Consider the following 23,262-nt stretch of genomic DNA (forward strand, 5'->3'; position numbering starts at 1 on the left):
GCAATATGATCTCTGGTTCCTCTGCCTTTTCTAAAACCAGCTTGAACATCAGGAAGTTCACGGTTCACATATTGCTGAAGCCTGGCTTGGATAATTTTGAGCATTACTTTACTAGCGTGTGAGATGAGTGCAATTGTGCGGTAGTTTGAGCATTCTTTGGCGTTGCCTTTCTTTGGAATTGGAATGAAAACTGACTTCTTCCAGTCCTGTGGCCACTGCTGAGTTTTCCAAATTTGCTGGCATATTGAATGCAGCACTTTCACAGCCTCATCTTTCAGGATTTGGAATAGCTCAACTGGAATTCCATCACCTCCACTAGCTTTGTTCGTAGTGATGCTTTCTAAGGCCCACTTGACTTCACATTCCAGGATGTCTGGTTCTAGGTCAGTGATCACACCATCGTGATTATCTGGGTCGTGAAGATCTTTTTTGTACAGTTCTTCTGTGTATTCTTGCCATCTCTTCTTAATATCTTCTGCTTCTGTTAGGTCCATACCATTTCTGTCCTTTATCAAGCCCATCTTTGCATGAAATGTTCCTTTGGTATCTCTGATTTTCTTGAAGAGATCCCTAGTCTTTCCCATTCTGTTGTTTTCCTCTATTTCTTTGCATTGATCTCTGAAGAAGGCTTTCTTATCTCTCCTTGCTATTCTTTGGAACTCTGCATTCAGATGTTTATATCTTTCCTTTTCTCCTTTGCTTTTCGCTTCTCTTCTTTTCACAGCTATTTGTAAGGCCTCCCCAGACAGCCATTTTGCTTTTTTTGCATTTCTTTTCTATGGGAATGGTCTTGATCCCTGTCTCCTGTACAATGTCACGAACCTCAATCCATAGTTCATCAGGCACTTTATCTATCAGATCTAGGCCCTTAAATCTATTTCTCACTTCCACTGTATAATCACAAGGGATTTGATTTAGGTGATACCTGAATGGTCTAGTGGTTTTCTCCACTTTCTTCAATTTAAGTCTGAATTTGGCAATAAGGAGTTCATGGTCTGAGCCACAGTCAGCTCCTGGTCTTGTTTTTGCTGACTGTATAGAGCTTCTCTATCTTTGGCTGCAAAGAATATAATCAATCTGATTTCGGTGTTGACCATCTGGTGATGTCCATGTATAGAGTCTTCTCTTGTGTTGTTGGAAGAGGGTGTTTATTATGACCAGTGCATTTTCTTGGCAAAACTCTATTAGTCTTTGCCCTGCTTCATTCTGTATTCCAAGGCCAAATTTGCCTGTTACTCCAGGTGTTTCTTGACTTCGTACTTTTGCATTCCAGTCCCCTATAATGAAAAGGACATTTTTTTGGGTGTTAGTTCTAAAAGGTCTTGTAGGTCTTCATAGAACTGTTCAACGTCAGCTTCTTCAGTGTTACTGGTTGGGCCATAGACTTGGATTACTGTGATACTGAATGGTTTGCCTTGGAAACGAACAGAGATCATTCTGTCGTTTTTGAGACTGCATCCAAGTACTGCATTTCAGACTCTTTTGTTGACCATAATGGCCACTCCATTTCTTCTGAGGGATTCCTGCCCGCAGTAGTAGATATAATGGTCATCTGAGTTAAATTCACCCATTCCAGTCCATTTCAGTTCGCTGATTCCTAGAATGTCAACATTCACTCTTGCCCTCTCTTGTTTGACCACTTCCAATTTGCCTTGATTCATGGACCTGACATTCTAGGTTCCTATGCAATATTGCTCTTTACAGCATCAGACCTTGCTTCTATCACCAGTCACATCCACAGCTGGGTATTTTTTTGCTTTGGCTGCATCCCTTCATTCTTTCTGGAGTTATTTCTCCACTGATCTCCAGTAGCATATTGGGCACCTACTGACCTGGGGAGTTTCTCTTTCAGTATCCTATCATTTTGCCTTTTCATACTGTTCATGGGGTTCTCAAGGCAAGAACACTGAAGTGGTTTGCCATTCCCTTCTCCAGTGGACCACATTAAACCACCTGTCTATTTCATCACTTCTGTCTATTTCATGCCTCAGCTTCTGTGCTGGAGGATTTAGAGGCTCATGCTAGGAAGGAATGTTCAACTTAATTAGAATTCACCTGTCCTTGGGGCTGATACATTAGCAGGGAGAAGAGGCTGGTGCACTTGTGTTAGTGGACAGTGTAGATGAGTTGCGTTGGTGCTAAAGGACTCTAGACACAGCCATGCAGGACATGAGCACAATAAGAGGTGGAATGAATTACAGGCCCTTGTACTGGTTTGCACTGGACTGTTGGCCTGTAGGGTACACAATACAAATTGGGATCTGTTGCTAATAAACAAAACACATCTTGAAATCTGTAAATTAATTAAAAGGAAAATGTAGCAAACCAGTAGGCCAAAAAGGAAAAAGCAGGAGGCTCACCTGTGTAAAATTATACCTTAAACCCGTATACTCCTCACCTTAGGTCTCAATATGCTACCATTATAAAGGAAAAGAAAGAGTGGTTTTTGAAAGCAGCAGCATGGTAGTATCAATGCAGTTGGACTCATAAAACAAGGCCATATCACAGGATCATGGGCTCAAAACGCCCCAAGTTACATCACGAGCATCATGGTTTAATTTTCTTTGACTTCACTTCATTTTGTTTCTGGAATTGGCATTTAAAATTTCTGAACAAAGAAAACAACATTTCAAACACACTGCTTCTGTCTGATCTAATGTCTCCATTCCTCAACCACAGGGCCTGCGTAACACATTTTTTTTCTTCAGCAATTGATCAATTGAAGATTAAGGAATTTGGCAACAGACACCTAAGGTGACAGGACAATAATGCACTTGAAGTGTCACAGAACACAGACAGGATTCCCTAGGGCTGTGAGTGAAATGCATTCTTCTTTGGCTAATGAGTTCTGAAAAAGCACTGTGGGTCCTAGAGACATACTCTATTAATAAAATGGCTCCAAGAAATGAAATCACACAAATATTGGAAGTTTGTCCTAATCTGAAGCAAAATTTCTACAGTCTTACTGTCTACACAGTTAATATTGTCAGGTTTTTAAAAGTACATATGTTACTAGCCTCTTACCTTCTATTGGTTTGCTATGCCACACAAGACAGGCAATTAAGGAATGTGCAAAGTGGAAACTATATTGGCACAAGTGAAGATTCACACACATAACACAGACTTCATAAACATCATCCATTATCTATCATTCATCTGTTGCAGATTTTGGCAAATATGCACTCTGCCTTTTCTTTAAACCTAATTTGAATAGTACATTTTTTTTTTTTTAACAGTGAATAGTACATTTAAAAAAATCAGTCAGAAACAACAAATGCTGGAGAGGGTGTGGAAGAAAGGGAACCCTCTTGCAATGTTGATGAGAATGCAAATTGACATGGTCACCATGGAGAAGAGTATGGAGATTCCTTAAAAAACTAGGAATTAAACTACCATACTACCCAACAATCCTGCTACTGAGCATATACCAAGGAAATGATAATTAAAAAAGACACGTGTACCCCAATTTTCTGTGTCTGTGTGTGTGCATGTGTGTGTGCTCAGTCCTGTCTGATTCTCTGTGATTCCATGGGCTGTAGCCCACCAGACTCCTCTGTCTATGCCATTCCCCAAGCAAGAATACTGGAGTGGGTTGCCATTTCCTCCTCCAGGAGATCTTGCTGACTCAGGGATCAAACCTGTGTCTCCTGCACCTCCTGCATTAGCATGTGCGTTCTTTACCAGTGAGACACTTGTTCATTGCAGCACTATTTACAATAGCCAGGACAAGGAAGCAATGTAGATGTCTATCAACAAATAAATGTATAAGGAAGTTGTGATACATATACACATTGGAATACTACTCAGTCATAAAAAGGAATGTATCTGAGTCAGTTCTAATGAGGTGGATGAACCTAAAGCCTACTATACACAGAGAAGCAAGTCAGAAAGAGAAAGACAAATATTGCATATTAACGTGTGTGTATGTATGTATGTATGTGTATATATATATATGGAATCTAGAAAGACGGCACTGATTAATTTATCTGCAAGACAGCAATGGAGAGGCAGACAGAGAAGAGACTTGTAGACTCAGTGGGGGAAGGAGAGGGTGGGACGAATTGAGAGAGTAGCACTGAAACATATGCATTACCATGTATAATATTAGACAGCCAGTGGAAATTTGCTGTAGGACGCAGGGAGCTCAAACCCGATGCTCTGTAACAACACAGAGGGGTGGGAGGTGGGAGGGAGGTTCAAGACGGAGGGAACATGCATATACCTATGGTTGATTCATGTTGATATATGGCTGAAACCAACACAATCAGTTCAGTTCAGTCACTCAGTCACGTCCGACTCTTTGCGACCCCATGGACTGCAGCACACCAGGCTTCCCTGTCCATCACCAACTCCCGGAGTTCACTCAAACTCATGTCCATTGAGTCAGTGACGCCATCCAACCATCTCATCCTGTCATCCCCTTCTCCCGCCTTCAATCTTTCCCAGCATCAGGGTCTTTTTCAATGACTCAGTTCTTTGCATCAGGTGGTCAAAGTACTGGAGTTTCAGCTTCAGCAGTGGTCCTTCCAATGAATATTCAGGAATGATTTCCTTTATGATTGACTGGTTGGATCTCCTTGCAGTCCAAGGGACTCCCAAAAGTCTTCTCCAACACTACAGTTCAAAAATATCAATTCTTCGGCACTCAGCTTTCTTTATAGTCCAACTGTCACATTCATACATGACCACTGGAAAAACCATAGCTTTGACTAGACAGACCTTTGTTGGTACAGTAATGTCTCTGCATTTTAATATGCTGTCTAGGTTGGTCATAACTTTTCTTTGAAGGAGCAAGCGTCTTTTAATTTCATGGCTGCAGTCACCATCTGCAGTGATTTTGGAGCCCCCAAAAATAAAGTCTGTCACTGTTTCCATTTTTCCCACATCTATTTGCCATGAAGTGATGGGACCAGATGCCATGATCTTAGTTTTCTGAATGCTGAGTTTTAAACCAACTTTTTCACTCTCCTCTTTTGCTTTCATCAAGAACCAACCCAACATTGTAAAGTAATTATCCTCCAATTAAAAATAAATAATTAAAATTATTATATAGTTAAAAAAATAAAACCAGGAGGTTTTTCACTGTGGTTAAGTAAAGCAAAATTATTCATGCAACTCTGGCAAAAAGAGCAAGGGGCCTATGCTAACAGTAGAAATGAAGCTGATAGGAGTAATCTACTTGTGCCTCCTAGCCTGTCAGTGGGTCCTATGTCTGCTTTGTTGCTCCTGAATGTCATGAAGCAACATTCTTAACAGGATGCCAAAGGGCCCAAAAGGGTCTACCACATGATCAGTGAAGCAGACAACAGCTGAATGAAAACAGCATCTTAGAGCCGAAAGACATCTCTTGGCTAACATCTCCTTAGTTAATACCATTCTTTATGATATCGCCGATGACCATTCACTGATTCCCCCTTCTCTGTTAACTGAGTTCATACAAATGGGGCTGGGGTAGAGCAAAGAGGCCAACTATCTCTCACCCAATTGTGTCATGTGTCACAGCATCTAAACGGGAAGTCAAGTCCTAAAAGAGTAACTGGATAAACTGGCCCAAACAGCTGGTGTTCTTGCAGTGTTGGGACAGGTGGTGATGTTTTCCTTTGTGGCAACCAAAGGGAAAGGAGAGTGGGAGGGATAAATTAGGAGGTTGGGATTAACATATACATACTACTATATATGGGCTTTTAAAATATGAGTATTTTACATTAATTCTACTCTTCACTTGACTACACTATTTTCCCCCAGAAAATATAGTGTGAAACATTGAGGCAGGATTCTGAATTTTATTACTGACTTGCTATTCATTCAGTGAGTAGTTACTGAATTATATACTGGGAATCATAGCAGTTGCTGACAATATAACCATGAAAAAGATACAGTGGGTTTGGGGAGCATTGTATTCATTTCTCCTTAGGGAAATACTAATACATATAATTATATAATGAAGTGATAACAAAAATAAGCCAAACACAAGATAGTCTGTCTTGGTTACACTGATAATAACAATGTAATCAGCTGCATGAGCTTTTAAATCTGCAAAGGAATAATACCATCTCCCAACTTCTGTCGAAGAGCAGCCTTCTCTTCCTCTTGGTTTATTATACTGTGACCCCACCATGCAGTTGTTCAAGTAGGAACAACTTGAAGTTTAAACTATTATAGGAGCAATACACTATATAAAAGCTTATTCTTTGTGACCTGGAGGTAAAACAAACATAATATCTCCAAATGATTTAAATAGGACCAGATGTACTTGAGTTTTTATTAAACATTTGATAGAGAATTAGCATTCTACCATCTTCAAGCATAAGGCTAAATTCTTTATCCTTCAAATAATTACTTTCTGTTGTATAACTGCTTTTTAAGATCATTAAAATTTTATCATACAGAGTCCATATCTTACTCATCTTTCTACTTGCATTTCCATAGGTAAAAGTGCTTGGCACGTAGTCAGAAATTAGTAACTGGTATCTGAATGAATTGCATAGTTTATATCTGCATCAATGGAGCATTTTATTGAACATAAGTTTTCAAAATCCCATAAGAGAATTCCTTGGCAGTCCAGTGGTTGGGACTCAGAGCTTTCACTGCCGTGGCCTGGGTTTAGTCCCTGGTCAGGGAACTAAGATTCCACAAGCCTGTGGCATGGCCAAAAAAAATTTCCATAAGATACGAAAATATCAAAATTTTTGTCTCTGAAACCCGGAAAAACTTTACTACTCATTTACTTTAATTTTTTTTTATTTTTTGGTGATACTGTAAAAGCATCATTTTATAAGAATGACAGTTGTCTATTCTTTTCTAGTTTTAAGAGAAATGCATGTAGCTTATTGTATTGTTGTGATCCATGTACATACTATTTTATGTGTGACTTATTTTTGCTGTTATTATTAACCAAACTGCTTGTTTTTCATGTGGCACATAATCATCACCATTTTAGAATTTTTATGCATATCCATTTAAAACTGGGACAGTTTTATTTTTTAGGCTCATAACAGGGATAAAATATTTGTTAGATTTCTTCATGTTTCTTGGTGTTTCAGGTTCTTCAGGAAACTCTATTAATATCTGTGCTTTATGAATCATTTGATATACTACTACTACTACTAAGTCACTTCAGTCATGTCTGACTCTGGGCGACCCCATAGACGGCAGCCCACCAGGCTCCCCCGTCCCTGGGATTCTCCAGGCAAGAACACTGGAGTGGGTTGCCATTTTCTTCTCCAATGCATGAAAGTGAAAAGTGAAGGTGAAGTCGCTCAGTCGTGTCCGACCCTCAGCGACCCCATGGACTGCAGCCTTCCAGGCTCCTCCGTCCATGGGATTTTCCAGGCAAGAGTACTGGAGTGGGGTGCCATTGCCTTCTCCAATTTGATATACATGATATATCAAACATATCTAACACTGGATATCTGTTTGAGTTGACAGAAGATAACTTCTGGCACATTTTAATATATTGATTAGGCAACTTTTACCAATTTTGAAATTACTTATGGATTCTTAAAGATTTTAAATGATCGAGCACTATTTTTAAAAAATTAGTATTTGGGCTTCCCTGGTGGCTCAGACAGCAAAGGATCCACCTGCAATATGGGAGACCTGGGTTCAATCCCTGGGTTGGGAAGATCCCCTGGAAAAGGGCATGGCAACCCATTCCAGTATTCTTGCCTGGAGAATCCCATGGACAGAGGACCCTGGCGGGCTGCTGTCCATGGGGTCACAAAGAGTCAGACACGACTGAGTGACTAAGCACACATATATGGGCTTCCCAGGTGGTGCTAGTTAGTGGTAAAGAACCCACCTGCTAACGCCTGCCAATGAAGCTAGATGTAAGAGACCTGAGTTCTATGCCTGGGTCGGGAGATCACCTGGAGAAGGGCATGGCAACCCGCTCCAGTATTCTCACCGGGAGAATTCCATGGACAGAGGAGCCTGGCAGGCTGCAGTCCACAGTGTTGCACAGAGTCGGACACGACTGAAGCGACTTAGCAGCAGCAGCAGCATAGTGATTTATGGGATCATCCCTGGTGGCTCAGATGGTAAAGCATCTGCTTACAATGCGTGAGACCTGGGTTCGATCCCTGGGATGGGAAGATTCCCTGGAGAAGGAAATGGCAAACCACTCCAGAACTCTTGCCTGGAAAACCCCATGGACAGAGAAGCCTGGTAGGCCACAGTCCATGAGGTCGCAAAGAGTCGGACACGACTGAGCAACTTCACATTTATAGTGGTTTATAGTATGTATAGTGACTTTTCTAAACTACTTTTGTAACGACTATAAGTTTATCGTGTTCACTAAGGTCCCTGTTTCCTTAGCTTAGTGGTCTAGCATTTGAATTTTCTTGAGGGGTCAAGAGGGGCCAAGAGGGCCCGAGAGGGGCGGGGCCGGGCGGGGCCGAGCGGGGCCGAGCGGGGCCGAGCGGGGCCGAGCGGGGCGGGGCCTAGAGGGGCCGGGCGGGGCCGGGCCGGGCGGGGCCGAGAGGGGCGGGGCCGAGAGAGGCCGAGCCGGGCCGAGCGGGGCCGGGCCGAGAGAGGCCGAGAGAGGCGGGGCGGGGCCGAGCGGGGCCGAGGAGCGGGGCCTAGAGGGGCCGAGCGGGGCCGAGCGGGGCGAGGCCTAGAGGGGCCGGGCGGGGCCGGGCGGGGCTGGGCGGGGCCGGGCGGGGCCGGGCGGGGCCGGGCGGGGCGGGGCCGAGAGAGGCCGAGCGGGGCCGAGCGGGGCCGAGTGGGGCCGGGCCGAGAGGGGCCGGGCGGGGCCGAGAGGGGCCGGGCGGGGCCGAGAAGGGCCGGGCGGGGCCGAGCCGGGCCGAGACGAGCGGGGCGGGGCCGAGAGAGGCCGAACCGAGCGGGGCGGGGCCGAGCGGGGCGGGGCCGGGTGGGGCTGGGCCGAGAGAGGCCGAGCGGGGCCGAGAGGCGGGGCGGGGCCGAGAGAGGCCGAACCGAGCGGGGCGGGGCCGAGCGGGGCGGGGCGGGGCCGGGTGGGGCGGGGCCGAGAGAGGCCGAGCGGGGCCGAGAGGCGGGGCGGGGCCGAGAAAGGCCGAGCGAGGCCGAGAGAAACCGGGCCGGGCCGGGCAGGGCGGGGCAGGGCCGAGAGGCCGAGCGGGGCCGAGCGGGGCGGGGCCGAGCGGGGCCGAGCGGGGCGGGGCCGAGCCGACCGGGGTCCAGAGGGGCCGAGCGGGGCCGGGCGGGGCCGGGCGGGGCCGAGCGGGGCCGAGACGAGCGGGGCGGGGCCGAGAGAGGCCGAACCGAGCGGGGCCGAGAGAGGCCGAACCGAGCGGGGCCGGGCCGAGCGGGGCGGGGCCGGGTGGGGCGGGGCCGAGAGAGGCCGAGCGGGGCCGAGAGAGGCGGGGCGGGGCCGAGAGAGGCGGGGCGGGGCCGAGAAAGGCCGAGCGGGGCCGAGCGGGGCGGGGCCGAGAGAAGCCGAACCGGGCCGAGCCGGGCCGGGCCGAGAGAGGCCGAGCGGGGCCGAGCGGGGCGGGGCCGAGCGGGGCCGAGCCGACCGGGGCCGAGCCGACCGGGGTCCAGAGGGGCCGAGCGGGGCCGGGCCCGGCGGGGGCCGAGAGGGGTGGGGCCGGGCGGGGCCGAGCCGGGGCGAGCGGGGTGGGGCGGGGCGGGGCCGAGAGAGGCCGAACCGAGCGGGGCGGGGCGGGGCCGGGCGGAGAGGGGCGGGGCGGGGCCGGGCCGAGAGGGGCGGGGCGGGGCCGAGACGAGCGGGGCCGAGAGAGGCCGGGCCGAAGCGCGGCCGAGCGGGGCGGGGCCGAGTTGGGCCGCGGGGCGGGACCAAAGGGCGGGGCCGAGAGGGGCCGAGGGGCGGGGCCGAGCGGGGCCCAGAGGGGCCGAGCGGGGCCGAGGGGCGGGGCCCAGAGGGGCCTAGTGGGGCCGAGCGGGGCCGGGCGGGGCCGAGAGGGGCGGGGCGGGGCCGAGAGGGGCGGGGCGGGGCGGGGCGGGGCGGGGCGGGGCGGGGCGGGGCCGAGCCGAGCCGAGCCGAGAAGGGAGAAGATTACTTTGCTAGTCTTCGCAAGAGTAAGGGATGTTATGAGGGATAAAGAGAGGCATTAGAGTCGGGTCTGAAAGATCCCCGGAGAAAGAATTGGCACCCCACTCCAGTATTCTTGCCTGGAGAATCCCGTGGACAGAGGAGCCTGGCAGGCTACAGTCCATGGGGTCACAAAGAGTCAGACACGACTGGGCAACTTCACTTTCACACATTGATAAAGGACTCAGTTCTACAAAAATATATAAATATCTGCCTAACAACAGAGCATCAAAACACATGAGGCAAAGAAAATGATAGAACTGCAAGGAGAAATACATGAATCCACAATTATAGTTGGAGACTTCAATACTACTCTATCAGAAATGGACAGGTCCACCAGGAAGACACACAATAATTAATGACGTGCACAACTTCATTAATACACTGGATCTGACTGACATTTATACAATACTTCATCCAGCAACAGCAAATCTCCGGCATACCTTGGAGATACCGTGGATTCAGAATCAAACCACCAAAATAAAATGAATATCTTAAGAAAATGAGTCACATTAATTTTTTGGTTTCCCAGTGCACATAAAAGTTATGTTTACAATATACTGTAATCTATTAATAAGTGTGCAATAGTATTATGTCAGAATAATGTACGTACCCTGATTTAAAAATGCTTTATTGATAAAAAATGCTAACCATTATCTTAGCCTTCAGTAAGTCAAAATCTTTTTGCAACAGTAATATCAAAGATCCCAGATTACCATAACATATAACAAAAACATAGGAAATCTTGTGAGAATACCAGTATGTGACACTGACATACAGTGAGCAAATGTTATTGGAAAAATGATAGACTTGCATAACACAGGGCTGGTACAAACCATCAGTTTGTAATACATGCAATATATAGGAAGTACAATAAAGCAAAGCACAATAAGATGAGGTATGCCTTTATATATTCCTCTCAATCACATAGAACACTCATCAAGATGCATTTGATTGCATAAACACCTGAACAAATTTAAAAGACTAAAAACTATACGAAGTATGCTATCAGATCATAATGGAATTAGGCTAGAAATCAATAACAGAAAGATAGCTGGAAACCCCCTATTACAGACTGAATGCTTATAATATCCCCATATTCATATGTTGAAATCCTGAGCCCTAAAGTGACAGTTATTAGCATGTAGGGCCTTCAACTCAATGGACATGAGTTTGACCAAACCCTGGGAGATAGTGAAGGACAGTAACCTGGAGGGCTACAGTCCATGAGGTCTCAGAGTGTCAAACATGACTTGACAAATGAACAACAAAGGGCCTTAGGGGTGATTAGATCACGAGGATGAATCTTTCATAAATGAGATCAGGGCCCTTATAAAATAGATCACAGAGATCTCCCTCAGACCTTCCACCATTGTGAGGACTCAGTGAGAAGATGACCATCTATTAATATTTGAAAAGATCACTAAGATTAATAACACTTTAGACCGATTGACTAAGAAAAAAGATAAGATACAAATTCCTATTATTAAAAAGTAAATAGATGACATCATTATTGATCTTATGAACATTAAAAGGATAGTTAAGAATATTATGAACAATTTTATACCCACAAATTTGATAGCCTAGGTGATATGCACAAATTTCTTGGAAGACACAATCCACCAAAATTCACACAAAGAGAAACATATAATCTGAATAGTTATATGTGTGTGTGTGTGTGTTTGTATAAGAAAAGGAATCAATAATAATCAATCAATAACCTTCCCAAACAGAAAGCACTAGAGCCAGATGGTTTCATTGATGAATCGTAACAAACATTTAAGGAAGAAATTATTCCAAGTCTCTAAAAGTCCTTTTCAGAAGATAGAAACAGAGGAAATGCTTTGTAACTCATTCTGATGCCAGAATTATCCTAAAAGATAAAAAGATAAAAGCAAAGATATTACAAGAAAGGAATAACTATAATCTAATCTCTCTCATGAATGTACATTCAAAGTTCCTCTACAAAACACTAGCAAATCAAATCCAACAATGAATAAAAAGTGTTATACACCATGACTAAGTAGAACTTACTCCTGGTATACAAGGCTGGTTCAATATTTGATAATCTGTAACACATTGTTGACTGTGGGATTTTTGTAGAAACTAATGCCTGTGGCCAGTGATTTCCTACATAAGTTAATACTGAAAAGTCTCTGGTCAATAATGTTCAGGTAACAAAAGACATGTTGATACATCTCTGCTCAATAAGTAGTTAACATAATTCACTAAATCAAGAGGCTCAAGAAGAAAAATTATATGATTGTATCAATAAATGCAGAAAAAGCATCTGACAAAACCTCAACACCCTCTTGATGAAAAAAAAAAAAAACCTCTGAAAACTAATATTGTCTAGCTTTAAAGATATCATCTATTAAAAACTACAACTAACAGGACACTGAGTGGTGAGAAACTAGTTGCTTCCCAACTAAGATCAAGCATCAAGGCAAGAAGGTCTACTTTTATTACTCCTATTGATCATTGTACTAGAAGTCATAGATCACGCTAGAATAAAACATGAAAAGGCACTCTTAACGTTGGAATGTTGTTTTTCAGTCCCTAAGTCGTATCCAACTCTTTGTGACCCCATGCATGGACTGTAGCCCGCCAGGCTCCTCTGTCCATGGGATTTCCCAGGCAAGAATACTGGAGTGGGTTGCCATTTCCTCCTCCAGGGAATCTTCCCCACCCAGGGATTGAACCCCCTGCATCTCCTGAACTGCAGGCAGGTTCTTTACCACTGAGCCACCAGGGAAGCCAACACAATAAAATTGTATAGATTTGGGAAGAGATAACTTGACTATTTGTAGATGACATGCTTTTCTATGTAAAAAATTCCAAAGAATCAAAAACAACAAAAACTCCTGGAAGTATTAAGTGATTAGAATAAGGTTTCAGGATGCAAGATTTTTATTTTAGCATGAAATAAAAATAAATGCTTAAGTATAAATTTAACAAAATGTGTACAAGATCTATGTGAGGAAAACTACAAATCCGTGATAAAGAAGATCTAAGCAAATGGAAAAACGTAGGTATATGAGAAGGAACACTTGATACTGTCAAGATATTAGGTCTTTCCAATTTGATTTACAGATTCAATGCAATTCTGGCAAGTTTACTTTTATTGTGGTAAAATATATCATGAAGTTAACCATCTTAACCTGTTTTAAGTGTACAATTCAGTAGTGTTAAATCTATACTGTTGTGGAACAGACATCCGGAAATTTTTTATCTTAAAAAAGTGAAACGCTATACTCATTGAGCAACTCCCTTTTGCGTCCTCCTCTAGCTCCTGATAAGTACCACCCTAGAGTTTGAGCACCCTGCAAAAGACATTGCTAAGATGTACAATAGATCTCTAGAACTTATTCATCGAGTCTATTTATCACATAGTGCCTACAAATAATACGGTACTGCACACTTCAAAGTAATCAAGATTTCCTTTAATAAATGAAATGTATGAATAAACTGTGGTGTGTCCACAGTTTGGATGGAGTATTATTCAGCAAAAAAGGAAATGAGTGATCAAGCCACGAAAAGACATGGAGGAAGCTTAAACATATATTATTGTATATAGTGAAAAAATAATCTGAAAAGGCTATGTACTGAATTATTCCAACTAAATGACACTGTAGAAAACACAAAACTATGGAGATAGCCAAAAAAAAAAAAAAGTTCATCCAGGGGTGGGATAAAAAGGCAGAGCGCCAAGGATTTTTAAGGCAATGAAACTATTCTGTAAGATAATATAATGGTAGACACATGTCATTATACATCTGTCAAAATGCAGAGAATTTTGCACATAAAGACAACCCTAGTGTAAACTATGGATTTAGCTAATAATGCATCAATATTGGCTTATCAATTTTAACAAATGTACCGCATCAATGCACACCGTTTAAGGAAACTGAGGATTGTGTTAGGAGGGTATATGGGACTCTACTTTCTGCTCAATTTATCTGTAAATCTCAATCTGTTCAAAAGAATAAAGTCTATTAGTTTAAAAACAAAAAGTAGGCTGAAAGAACTTGGATGAGGCGGGTGTACTGCTGCTATGTCCCTGCAGTGACCAGATGGCCCCTAAGTTATCATGTCACCACCAGGCCCGAGCACCTGTAACAAGCTGGCACCTGATGAGAACTGCCCCACTCCTGTGCTTGCAAGAGCACCTCCATGTAAACCTGACACCTGGTCGCTACAGGACTCACACAGTTCATGACCACGAGGTCACAATTCAAAAAGGCCCTCTTTCAAGTGCTGCCTTCGAGAACCACAGCTCATCTGTCAGGCAGGGTCAAGGTCGTGGACTACAGGGTAGCAAGTTCTCATGGAAGAGGATTTGGAACCACAGGAACTTGAGAATGAGAACTCAGGTTTACAGAGCAGATCCATGTGTATGAAGCCTCTGGGTTCATACAGAGTCCAGACATGACAACTAACCTCCCCGGGGCCACACAGTCAGAAAGTGACTTAGAGGGGACAACACTCAGGCGGTTTGGCCCTCACCCTGCAGGCCCAAGCCATGACATGAATGAAGCGTTCTCTGGTTTTCCATGCTTCACAGTCATCAAGTGCTTCCCACAAAGTCTACCCATTGTGACAGGATGGAGAATCTGCCTTCTGAGAACGCAGAGTGCTCATCAGGCATCAGGCTTTGTCCCAAGTATTTTACTTTCAGTAACTTATTCACTTTCCACAGCAGCTTTATGCTCAGCCATCTCCATCGGAAGCAACTTAGTTTCACATCAAAGGAAATTTGGTTGGCACTGCCATAGTTGTACAAAATAAGAGAACTAGGAAACATTGTCTCTTTTTCTGAGGTGCCCAAATTTTTCTGGGATTGCACATGAGGAAGGAGGGAAAGATGGCTGCTCATCACATTAACTGCTTTGGATACTCCTGCTTTTACCAGGGCACTCACTGTACTTCAAAGAGTCATTCTTGTGAGCCATTTATCAACTGAAGAAATCTTGAACAAAGGCAAGAAATTTCACTGAGCAGTGATGCACCATGGCTATCTTCATAGCATACACGTAACTATTCAAAGTATAAACACACACGTTTATCCTATAAGCTATGCAGTAGCAGAAAACAAAAACCAGATAGTAAAAGCAGAGAATTAAAGCTATTACATACAAGCCGCACGGCTACCTCAGTCAGTAGAGCATGAGAGTCTTAAAGACATTAAATACAGATAATGGAGATCTAATATATGGATTATTGGCATGCTTGAAAGAAAATTCCTGAACAAATGTAACAGCAATATTTAGAGAAGACAATAGAGTTTTCAGAAGCTGAAGAAAAATGTTAATCTTCAGATGAAAAGGTCTTGTCAGGATCAAAACAAAATTAACAAAACTTGTTCAATATCTGAATATGAATGGTTGGCATTTTGAATTTCAAACATTAAGAATGCCATGGACTTTCAGGGAAGAAAAGAGAGTATTTGCCTTAAAGGCACAAAATCAGGCTTCTCCTGAAAGTCAGAGTAACAGGAAATAAAAGAACAGAACGTAATACCGGTAAAGGGAAAAAGTTGTGTTTGACTCAGTAACTCCATATCAAGTCTTATGTGAAAGCCACAGAAATCAATTTAATTATATATACACTCTGAAGATTCCACCCTCTCTGAAAGGACTCATCAACATTCAAAAATTTAATCAAAATAAAACCTTTGAAATAGAAGTACATAGTAGAATTCCTGAAGGTGAATGTGGAAATCAACTAAATATAAGTAAATCTGAATAATTACTGTAGATATGGTTTAAAAATACTGCAAACGTTAGCAATTCAAATTTCAACGTATTTCAGTTTTGAAAAATAATTTAAAAAAATACTTTGGTTCAACAGTCCCTCCTTTCCAAATATATGCTGAAAACAAACATTTGAAAAGGTTGACTGTGGTTTGCAGTAAAACATCAAGGATCTTTCATCAAGTTGAGATTTTAACTTTATTTCTCTAATTTATGATGTGCACTGTGACGCAAGTAGAGTTATTTATTAAGGTCTAACTCTTACCTGAGTATAAACTTCATAAAGGGATTGTGTCTGTGAATCATGCATGATACCTTGAACAGTGCCTGGTACATATTAAATACTTCACACATGTTTGTACTATCAATTTATAAATGAATAGAACTTACCTGGGAAATTACAAGTTTCCCAAAGGTCCCCACTGGTGGTACCTCTTACGAAATCCAAAGTCTTCTGGAAGCGGTTCTGTAGTGTGAACTGACTGTACCTGTAATTAGACAGACAATAAGATGAGTTGGGGGGAAAAGTAACTCAACTTACTTAAAGGATGAAAGGGAAGTCATGAGGCAAAGTATACACAGGTGAAGGTCAACTTCTCTCTAAGTAGTGTTTCCTGGTCTGGCTTTTATTTAAGTTCCTCAAGTCTGTCAGGCCTGAAGAGTGGGACTGAAAAGCACTGATGAGAGAGAAGTCTCTGTCTGATCATGATGGGTTTGTACACAGACGTCAGTGGGCTGCAGAGAGCAGTTGTTCGAAGAGAGTTGTTCCCTGAGAGTGTGACCAGCCTTCTGCCCTGGGAAGACCTCTGAAGCCAGCGCTCCTAGTTTTGTGGGGTTGTTGAGTGTGGCCCTTCAGGGTGCCAGGACCACCAGGATGGCTATGCACCAGAAGGAGGAGTGTACCTCCTGCAGTTTTTGACTGAACGTGACCAGCCACATGAGGATGGACCACGAAGCTACAGAGCTCCGTCCCGCTGGGACCCCAGGGAGCCAGTGTGGCGTGGGCACCTTGGAGGTCTCTCTGCCCGGGGACGGCTGAGGGCAGCTGCCCAGGACCAACCCCTCCAGCTCTCCAGATGCCTGACCGCATGGAGTGGGCTCTGCTACTACAGAACGTCCTCAAGGGCCGGTGATGTCACAGAGCCCACAGGGGTAGGCATGGGCAGAAGCCCAGAGGTGAGAGGCTGCTGTTTTGCAGGGTTGGGGTGCACGTGGCTCCCTGTGGCCTCAGTGAGAGGTGGTCATGGTGGGAGGACCCAGGGAGGGCAGCTGGAGCAGACAGCTGAAGGGCCAGCCCAGCCTCTGTTTCGGTGCCTAAGCATCTTGTCTGTAGAAGAATGAACAGGAAAAGCTCCCACCTCACTCAACAGCATTTCCCCTCATGAGAAGAGGACTCAGAAAGCAGTGTCCACTCAGGCACATGCAGGGGGGCTGGGGGGGTTTGCACGAGGAGAGGAGCATCAAGGGTAGATGTCAGTGTCCCCACCTCACCCCCATGACCGACCACTCTGTGAAGCCCACAAACTGCACAACTGTTCCAGGGGGCCCTGCCCACACTCCTTAGAGTTAACCCACTCCATCCCCCAAACTAATTCTCCTTTCCTCACTGAACTTCCCCCACCCTGGAAATATGTTTAAAAGATTAGCGTTTCCAGGCACTGCAATTGATTTGGCTTATTCTTTCCAATTTAACTTTGGCACATTTAATGTAGCACAGCCATGTACTCTCAGTACAGCTGGCCAGACAGCTGGCCAAAGAGCGGGCTCCATGGAGAATGCGGTGCTTCTCCCCAGTGTCAGGTCCACAACCTTGACCTCAAGGCAGCCACTCCAGCCCCACAGCACATGGAGCAGCAGCCAGGAATGGGGTACTTTCCACGTATCATTCCGCTAACCTCCTGCAGCTCGGCCCACAGGGATCGCTTCTGGGGTGAGGGGATAATCCGTGTTCACAGCCCATTGAGTTCCTGGCCACAGCTGCAGAAATGTCAGTAAGGTGCCAGCTGTGGGCAGAGTTGCCTGGTGATCCAGTCTCTTTTCTGCTGAAGCAGTTTGTCAAGGCTGCCAGAAAGTCCAGGATGGAGCTTTATCACTTGGCTGGATTAGCTGTGGGTCACTGACTTGGTTCCCACGTTAGTTACCTAGTATTCCAGAGTGTAACCATGGTGCTTGTTTGTATCAGGGTATGTATCTTGGACAGTTCCCAGGTTTGAAGATTTAAGAGCTCAGCTTTCAGAGTGTTCAGTGCTATACGTTAGGAGATTCATGACAGGCTCTGAGCAGGGCGGCAGGAGAATGGTTTTCATGAACTATCTCAGTGGTGTAGGTCAGATCACCTGCAGATGAAACGCTTTCTGACAGTGTGACTGTAAATCTCACCGTCTGGAAGGCGAACTTGTAATTCCTGGGGGGAACCACAGAGCAGCACTGCAGCCCTTACTGAATCAGGAGGGGATTGCCCTGCCTGCATCAGCCTCATATCCCGGCTTCCTCCCAGGAGTCTGGGGGTCCAAGAGCAGGATCCGGCAGGTCAGAGCGGGTGGGTAGGTGCCTCCCAGTGACTCCTCCGCATGCGCAGACAGGTGGGGCTCCTCCTGGCTGCTTGCTTCCATACCCAGCCCTGTCTCCCCATGGTACTGACATTAAGGGGCTCCTATTGCCCCGTAAGTGTTCCCTGTCAAGACCCCGGCATTGATGCCTCCAGGTCCTCCTCTTTGCACTGTCACCTCCCCTCCGAAGTTACACACAGCCCTGGTGGTCCACCTCCTCACGTGCACCTCACTCACGCCCCAGGGTGGTACTTAAGGGCAGCGGTTGTGCGGGTTTTACCCAGGATTGGTCCCCCGTGCACTGAGGGCACCCCATCCTCTGTGCCCTGATCACACCAGGTCTGGACCCACCATCGCAATCAGGGCTGGTCATGCCCTGGTCTCCCTTCTGACTAAGCCCAGTGCCTGAGTTGGTGGGGGGCGGGCTCTCGCCCTTTGCTCTCTTCACACTCCTTGCTCATTCATTCACACAGTTGCTCAGAGGACATGGGGATGCTTATCCTAGCCTCCCTTCCCTGTGTGCCAGGGTCTCCTCTTACCTGTTCACACCCCGGCCAGTTACACTGAAGTGTGGAGCACCTCCTTCGTTCCTACACCCCGTCTGAGCACTCCAAGGTGATGATGCTGGGAGGATTGCTCTTTGCTTAATGGGACCAACTGGGCACTCACCCCGTGGCACTGGCCATGCTTTCCTCCACCCTGTTCACATCACCAGCCCAGGAAACACTACACACTGGTTTTCTCCTGCTTACAGCCCGTGTAGTGAAACCAGTGTGCTAGGTTTGCAGGGCTCCTCCTCCTGACCTCGTTCACACAGCCCTGCCCCATTTCATCAGTGAACTCGTGGTTTGCTCTGTTCAGAGCCTGTCAACTTCCACCTTGGTACTAAGGGTGTGAAGATTCTCCTGTGTGGTCTGTTCACATCCTCACAGAGGAAGCGAGGACCTCCTCTTCTCCTCTCTGCCCTTCTCACTTCCCTCGTGTGTCCCATCTCTGCACTGACAGACCAGAGATCATTTGCCGGGGACCAGCCCCGGCTGATCCAGGGTACTCGAAGGAGAGACGGCGTCGGCGAGGGTCAGGATACGATAGTTTCAATTAGATATTAATTAGAGATATAAAGAGTAATAGAATAAGGATAGCTCAGTAGGAAAATTCAGTGGAGAAAAGAAGGCTGAGTAGTTGGTTTTTTGGGGGGACCAATAAAACTTCAAGACAAGAAGCTTGCACCACTTACGTGGGGCCGCAGGCGTCCTTCCGTTCTCCCGAGGGAGAGGAGACACTGAGGCCTCCCTGGTCGGATCTTAGAAGCCCAGGCAAAATTAGTAAGCTTGGTGGGTTCCGCGCTCCAGATGGAGACTCAGCCAGAAGGAGAGAGAGACATGGGGAGACCAGTATTTTGAGAAACTGATCCCAATTCTTTATTTTCCAGAGTCTGTTTTTATACACTGAGATGTTATACAAAAGTCACGTGGGGACAGCAGTCCTGACTTTTATTAAAGTCAGGTGCTTCACACAAATGTATACAGAGGTCTTAGGGGTGTTACATCATCTTCTGGCCAGGGGGGCCTGCTGACAATTTACGACCCTCTCCTTTGTAACAGCGGTCAGTCCATCAGGACACTTATTTCTCCAGGGCTGATTATTCTCAAAACAGACGCCACCCAAGTAAAGTTACACTCCTACAGGGTGAGGGTGTAGTGCGTTTTAGTTAAGGAAAGAATTTACTTAGCCTAAGGTCTAACGTGATTAATATCAAAGGTCAATTCTATATATTCATTAATGTGTGTAAGGGCAGGGGATATGGAGACTTAGCAACAAACATTGGCTCAACAAATGAAAAACCCTTCACCAACACAATTTCTAATTAGCCCATTATACTTATACTAATAGTTTTCTAACTTTTCTAAGGAACCTGTTTTTAGAAGGTTTAAAGCATCTCGTGCCTCTCACGGTTGGGAGGCTGTGACCAATCACATGTGGCCGGACGAGCCTGTCAGGCAGGCCAGAGAACCTTCAGAGGAGTTTGTAGGTTAAAACACTCTTGTCACACCCAAGAGTTTTTATTGACTGGAGCTCTAGGTTAACTCCTTCTCCGAAAGAGGTGGTGGGGGACAGCCCCCCGTAAAGTCAGAGGTGTAGGTAAGAGCACAAAGTAGTAAAGTAGGCAGGCTCTGGTTATGGGGTAGACGCCGAGGATTTCAGGGGACTCTGAGGCTCGATCCCGCCTTTGCGTATGTCGAGCCTCCTTCCTCATGACCTTTGCCATGGGCGGAGTACCTCACTCTGGCCCCCAACAATCATTCTCTTTCCCTGTTCACTTTTGTAGTTCAGTCATCCCACTGCACCAAGTGTGTGGGGCTCTTTCTATTTGCCATGTTCACATTCCTGCCCAGGTACTTCATGGTACTCGTGGGTGGTTCCTGATCGTCTTTGTCCTGTTCACTTCCTCTGTCCACTGATGCTATTACAGTTATAGTATACAGGGCTACTGTTCTTTACACAGAAAACTCTGGTGAGTTACAGCAGCACAGGGATGGGGCAGGGCTCCTTCTTTGCTCCATGAGAATACTCTGCTCAATGACATCACTGTACTGATGAAGCCAGAATGCATCACATCCCCAGGTCACATCCCCGGTCCAGCTAACCCTCTACAGTGGGTAGGGGTTCCTCTATTGCCTCATTAATATTCTTGGCCAAGTCACACCACTGGTTATGGGTCGGGGCTCATCCTCTATGCCCAGCTCACACTGCTGTGCCCTGGGCCCTGTTCCCACTCCCCTCTTGTGAGAGATGCTGGGTCTTTCTCACATCGCCTATAAACTTGCATCATCGTCTGTAGCTGCAGGCCCTATTCGCTTTGCCCCAATCCCATATCCTGTGCATTTACACCATCGCACTGATGCAGTGATCCAGAGTTCTTCTCCATGACCCCGTTAGCACACTCTGCACAGTATTCAGTACTGATGGGAGAGGGAGCTTCATTCTCCTTGTGCCCATCACATGCTTCATCACTTACACCACCACACGGATGATGCTGGGCCTGTTTTCTTTGCCATGGTCACATTCCCTGTTCAGAGTCACCCCCATACTGCTGGTATGAGCATGTGTCTCACTTCCTGTACACCTCTTCCATCCAGGAACTGATATGGTGCAGGTGTCCCTGATGCCACGCCCATATTTGGGGCTTCTCATCTCTGCCCCTTTCAGAAAGTTTCTCAAGTGACATCGCATCACTGATTAATTGCAGACCCTCCTCCATTCCCCATCACCTCACTGCTCTGACAGAGCAGGGTTCTTCCTCCTTGCCTGTCCACATCCTCTGCAGTTACTCCATTGCATTGACAGTACAGGCATCTTACTGACTGGCCCGATCATCTCTCCTCCTGCCCAGGTGCAGTTCTCCAAACAATCAGGGAAGCACCTCTCCGTGGATTCACTTCACCAATGCATCTGGGGTGGGGCTTCTCCTCTCTATCCTACTCACACACACGCCCAGGCTGGAGACCCATTGTATTTACGGAACAGTACTACTCCTACTGACTGCATGCATAGCCTCTGTCCAGTTGCTCCAATGAACTGACGATGGGAGCCCCTTTTCCTTGGCCCTTTTTATATCCCCAGCCAAGTGCATCACTGCAGGGATATGAGAGACCCATCTTCACTGCCTTGCTCATATACCCTGTTCAATTTCTTTTCGCCTCATTCACAATCTGCCCCATTAATGCTCTGACAGTGCAGGGAGTCCTCCTCATTGGCCTGGTCACGTGCTCCTACCTAGTTCCTCCTCTGGGACTGAAAGCACGGGCCTGCTCTCTCCCCATGGGGCACCTCCTCTTGGCCTTGTTCACATTCCGTCTCCCTTGCAACACACAGCTCCTTTCTTTGCTCTGTTCGCATCCTTTAACTACAAAACCAGTACACTGATTGTGCAAGCTCCATTTCTCCCAGTCACATCTACCAACGAGCCCCAGGGCACTAATTGCAACGACTCCTCTTTGTCCTGTTCATACATATTGCTTTCTTTCTTACCCCACTGCACTCATGGGGCACGAGCCCCAGGGCACTAATTGCCACGACTCCTCTTTGTCCTGTTCATACATATTGCTTTCTTTCTTACCCCACTGCACTCATGGGGCACGTCCCCTATTCATATTCACTGCCAGGATAAACCAGTGCACTGATGGATGGCCAGTCATCCTCCTTGCCCTGTTCACATCATGTCGTTGCTCCACTACACTGAGGGCGAAAGGTTCTTCTTTGCCCCCTTCACAATGCCCACTCCAACTAGTCTTCCTGTCTGCCCTGTGGAGGGATCACTATGTGTAGTCTTCATGTCATTCATAATTGCAACAATGATTAAAAAAAAAAAGGTGCCTTGATGAACAGAACAACTGCATTGAGATGTAGGTCATCTAGAATGAGTAGTCATACATCTTAATTTGTCTGCCATTAACTCTGGCCAGACAGGGCTATTAACAGGGCAGATGATAGGAACCACAGTGTCAGCCTTAAAAAGACCTGAAGTAATGGCGGCCTATCTCCAGCCAGACCTAGTTGTAGCTTGTCCTGAGACATACTGATAATCTTAATGAGGTGGAAAGTCCACAGGCTCCCAGCAAGCAAGTCCCAATGGAAGTACTGCCGATTTTCCCTTGTTCCACTTTAAGAAACTTCCCATAATGGTGTCCATACCTATGACTAGACGTACCAGAGACAGAGGTGGTGACTAGCATTGGAAATGTAGTTAATATGATAGACCTGATCATAACATCAAGTGGGACCTATGTACCCCACATTTGATATGCCCTTGATTTAACTGAGTCACATTAGTTTTTGAAATGGGAGGAATAACTATGATCCCAGTATCAAAAAGGGCCAGGAAAGTTGGTTATTTTACAGGATCCAGTGGTCCCTCAGAGCAGTT

At 46.0% G+C, this 23,262-nt stretch overlaps 1 protein-coding gene across 1 annotated transcript; it reads left to right on the plus strand.

The window, feature by feature from the left end:
- Nucleotides 1-8,057: 8,057 nt before the first annotated feature.
- LOC138986500 (spidroin-2-like) lies at nt 8,058-9,871 on the plus strand. Its single transcript, XM_070366599.1, has 2 exons — nt 8,058-8,061; nt 8,358-9,871. The coding sequence occupies exons 1-2, from the start codon at nt 8,058-8,060 to the stop codon at nt 9,869-9,871; spliced, it is 1,518 nt and encodes a 505-aa protein (XP_070222700.1).
- Nucleotides 9,872-23,262: the final 13,391 nt, after the last annotated feature.

The sequence above is a fragment of the Bos mutus genome, chromosome X (assembly GCF_027580195.1).
Source record: "Bos mutus isolate GX-2022 chromosome X, NWIPB_WYAK_1.1, whole genome shotgun sequence".
Taxonomy (NCBI): domain Eukaryota; kingdom Metazoa; phylum Chordata; class Mammalia; order Artiodactyla; family Bovidae; genus Bos; species Bos mutus.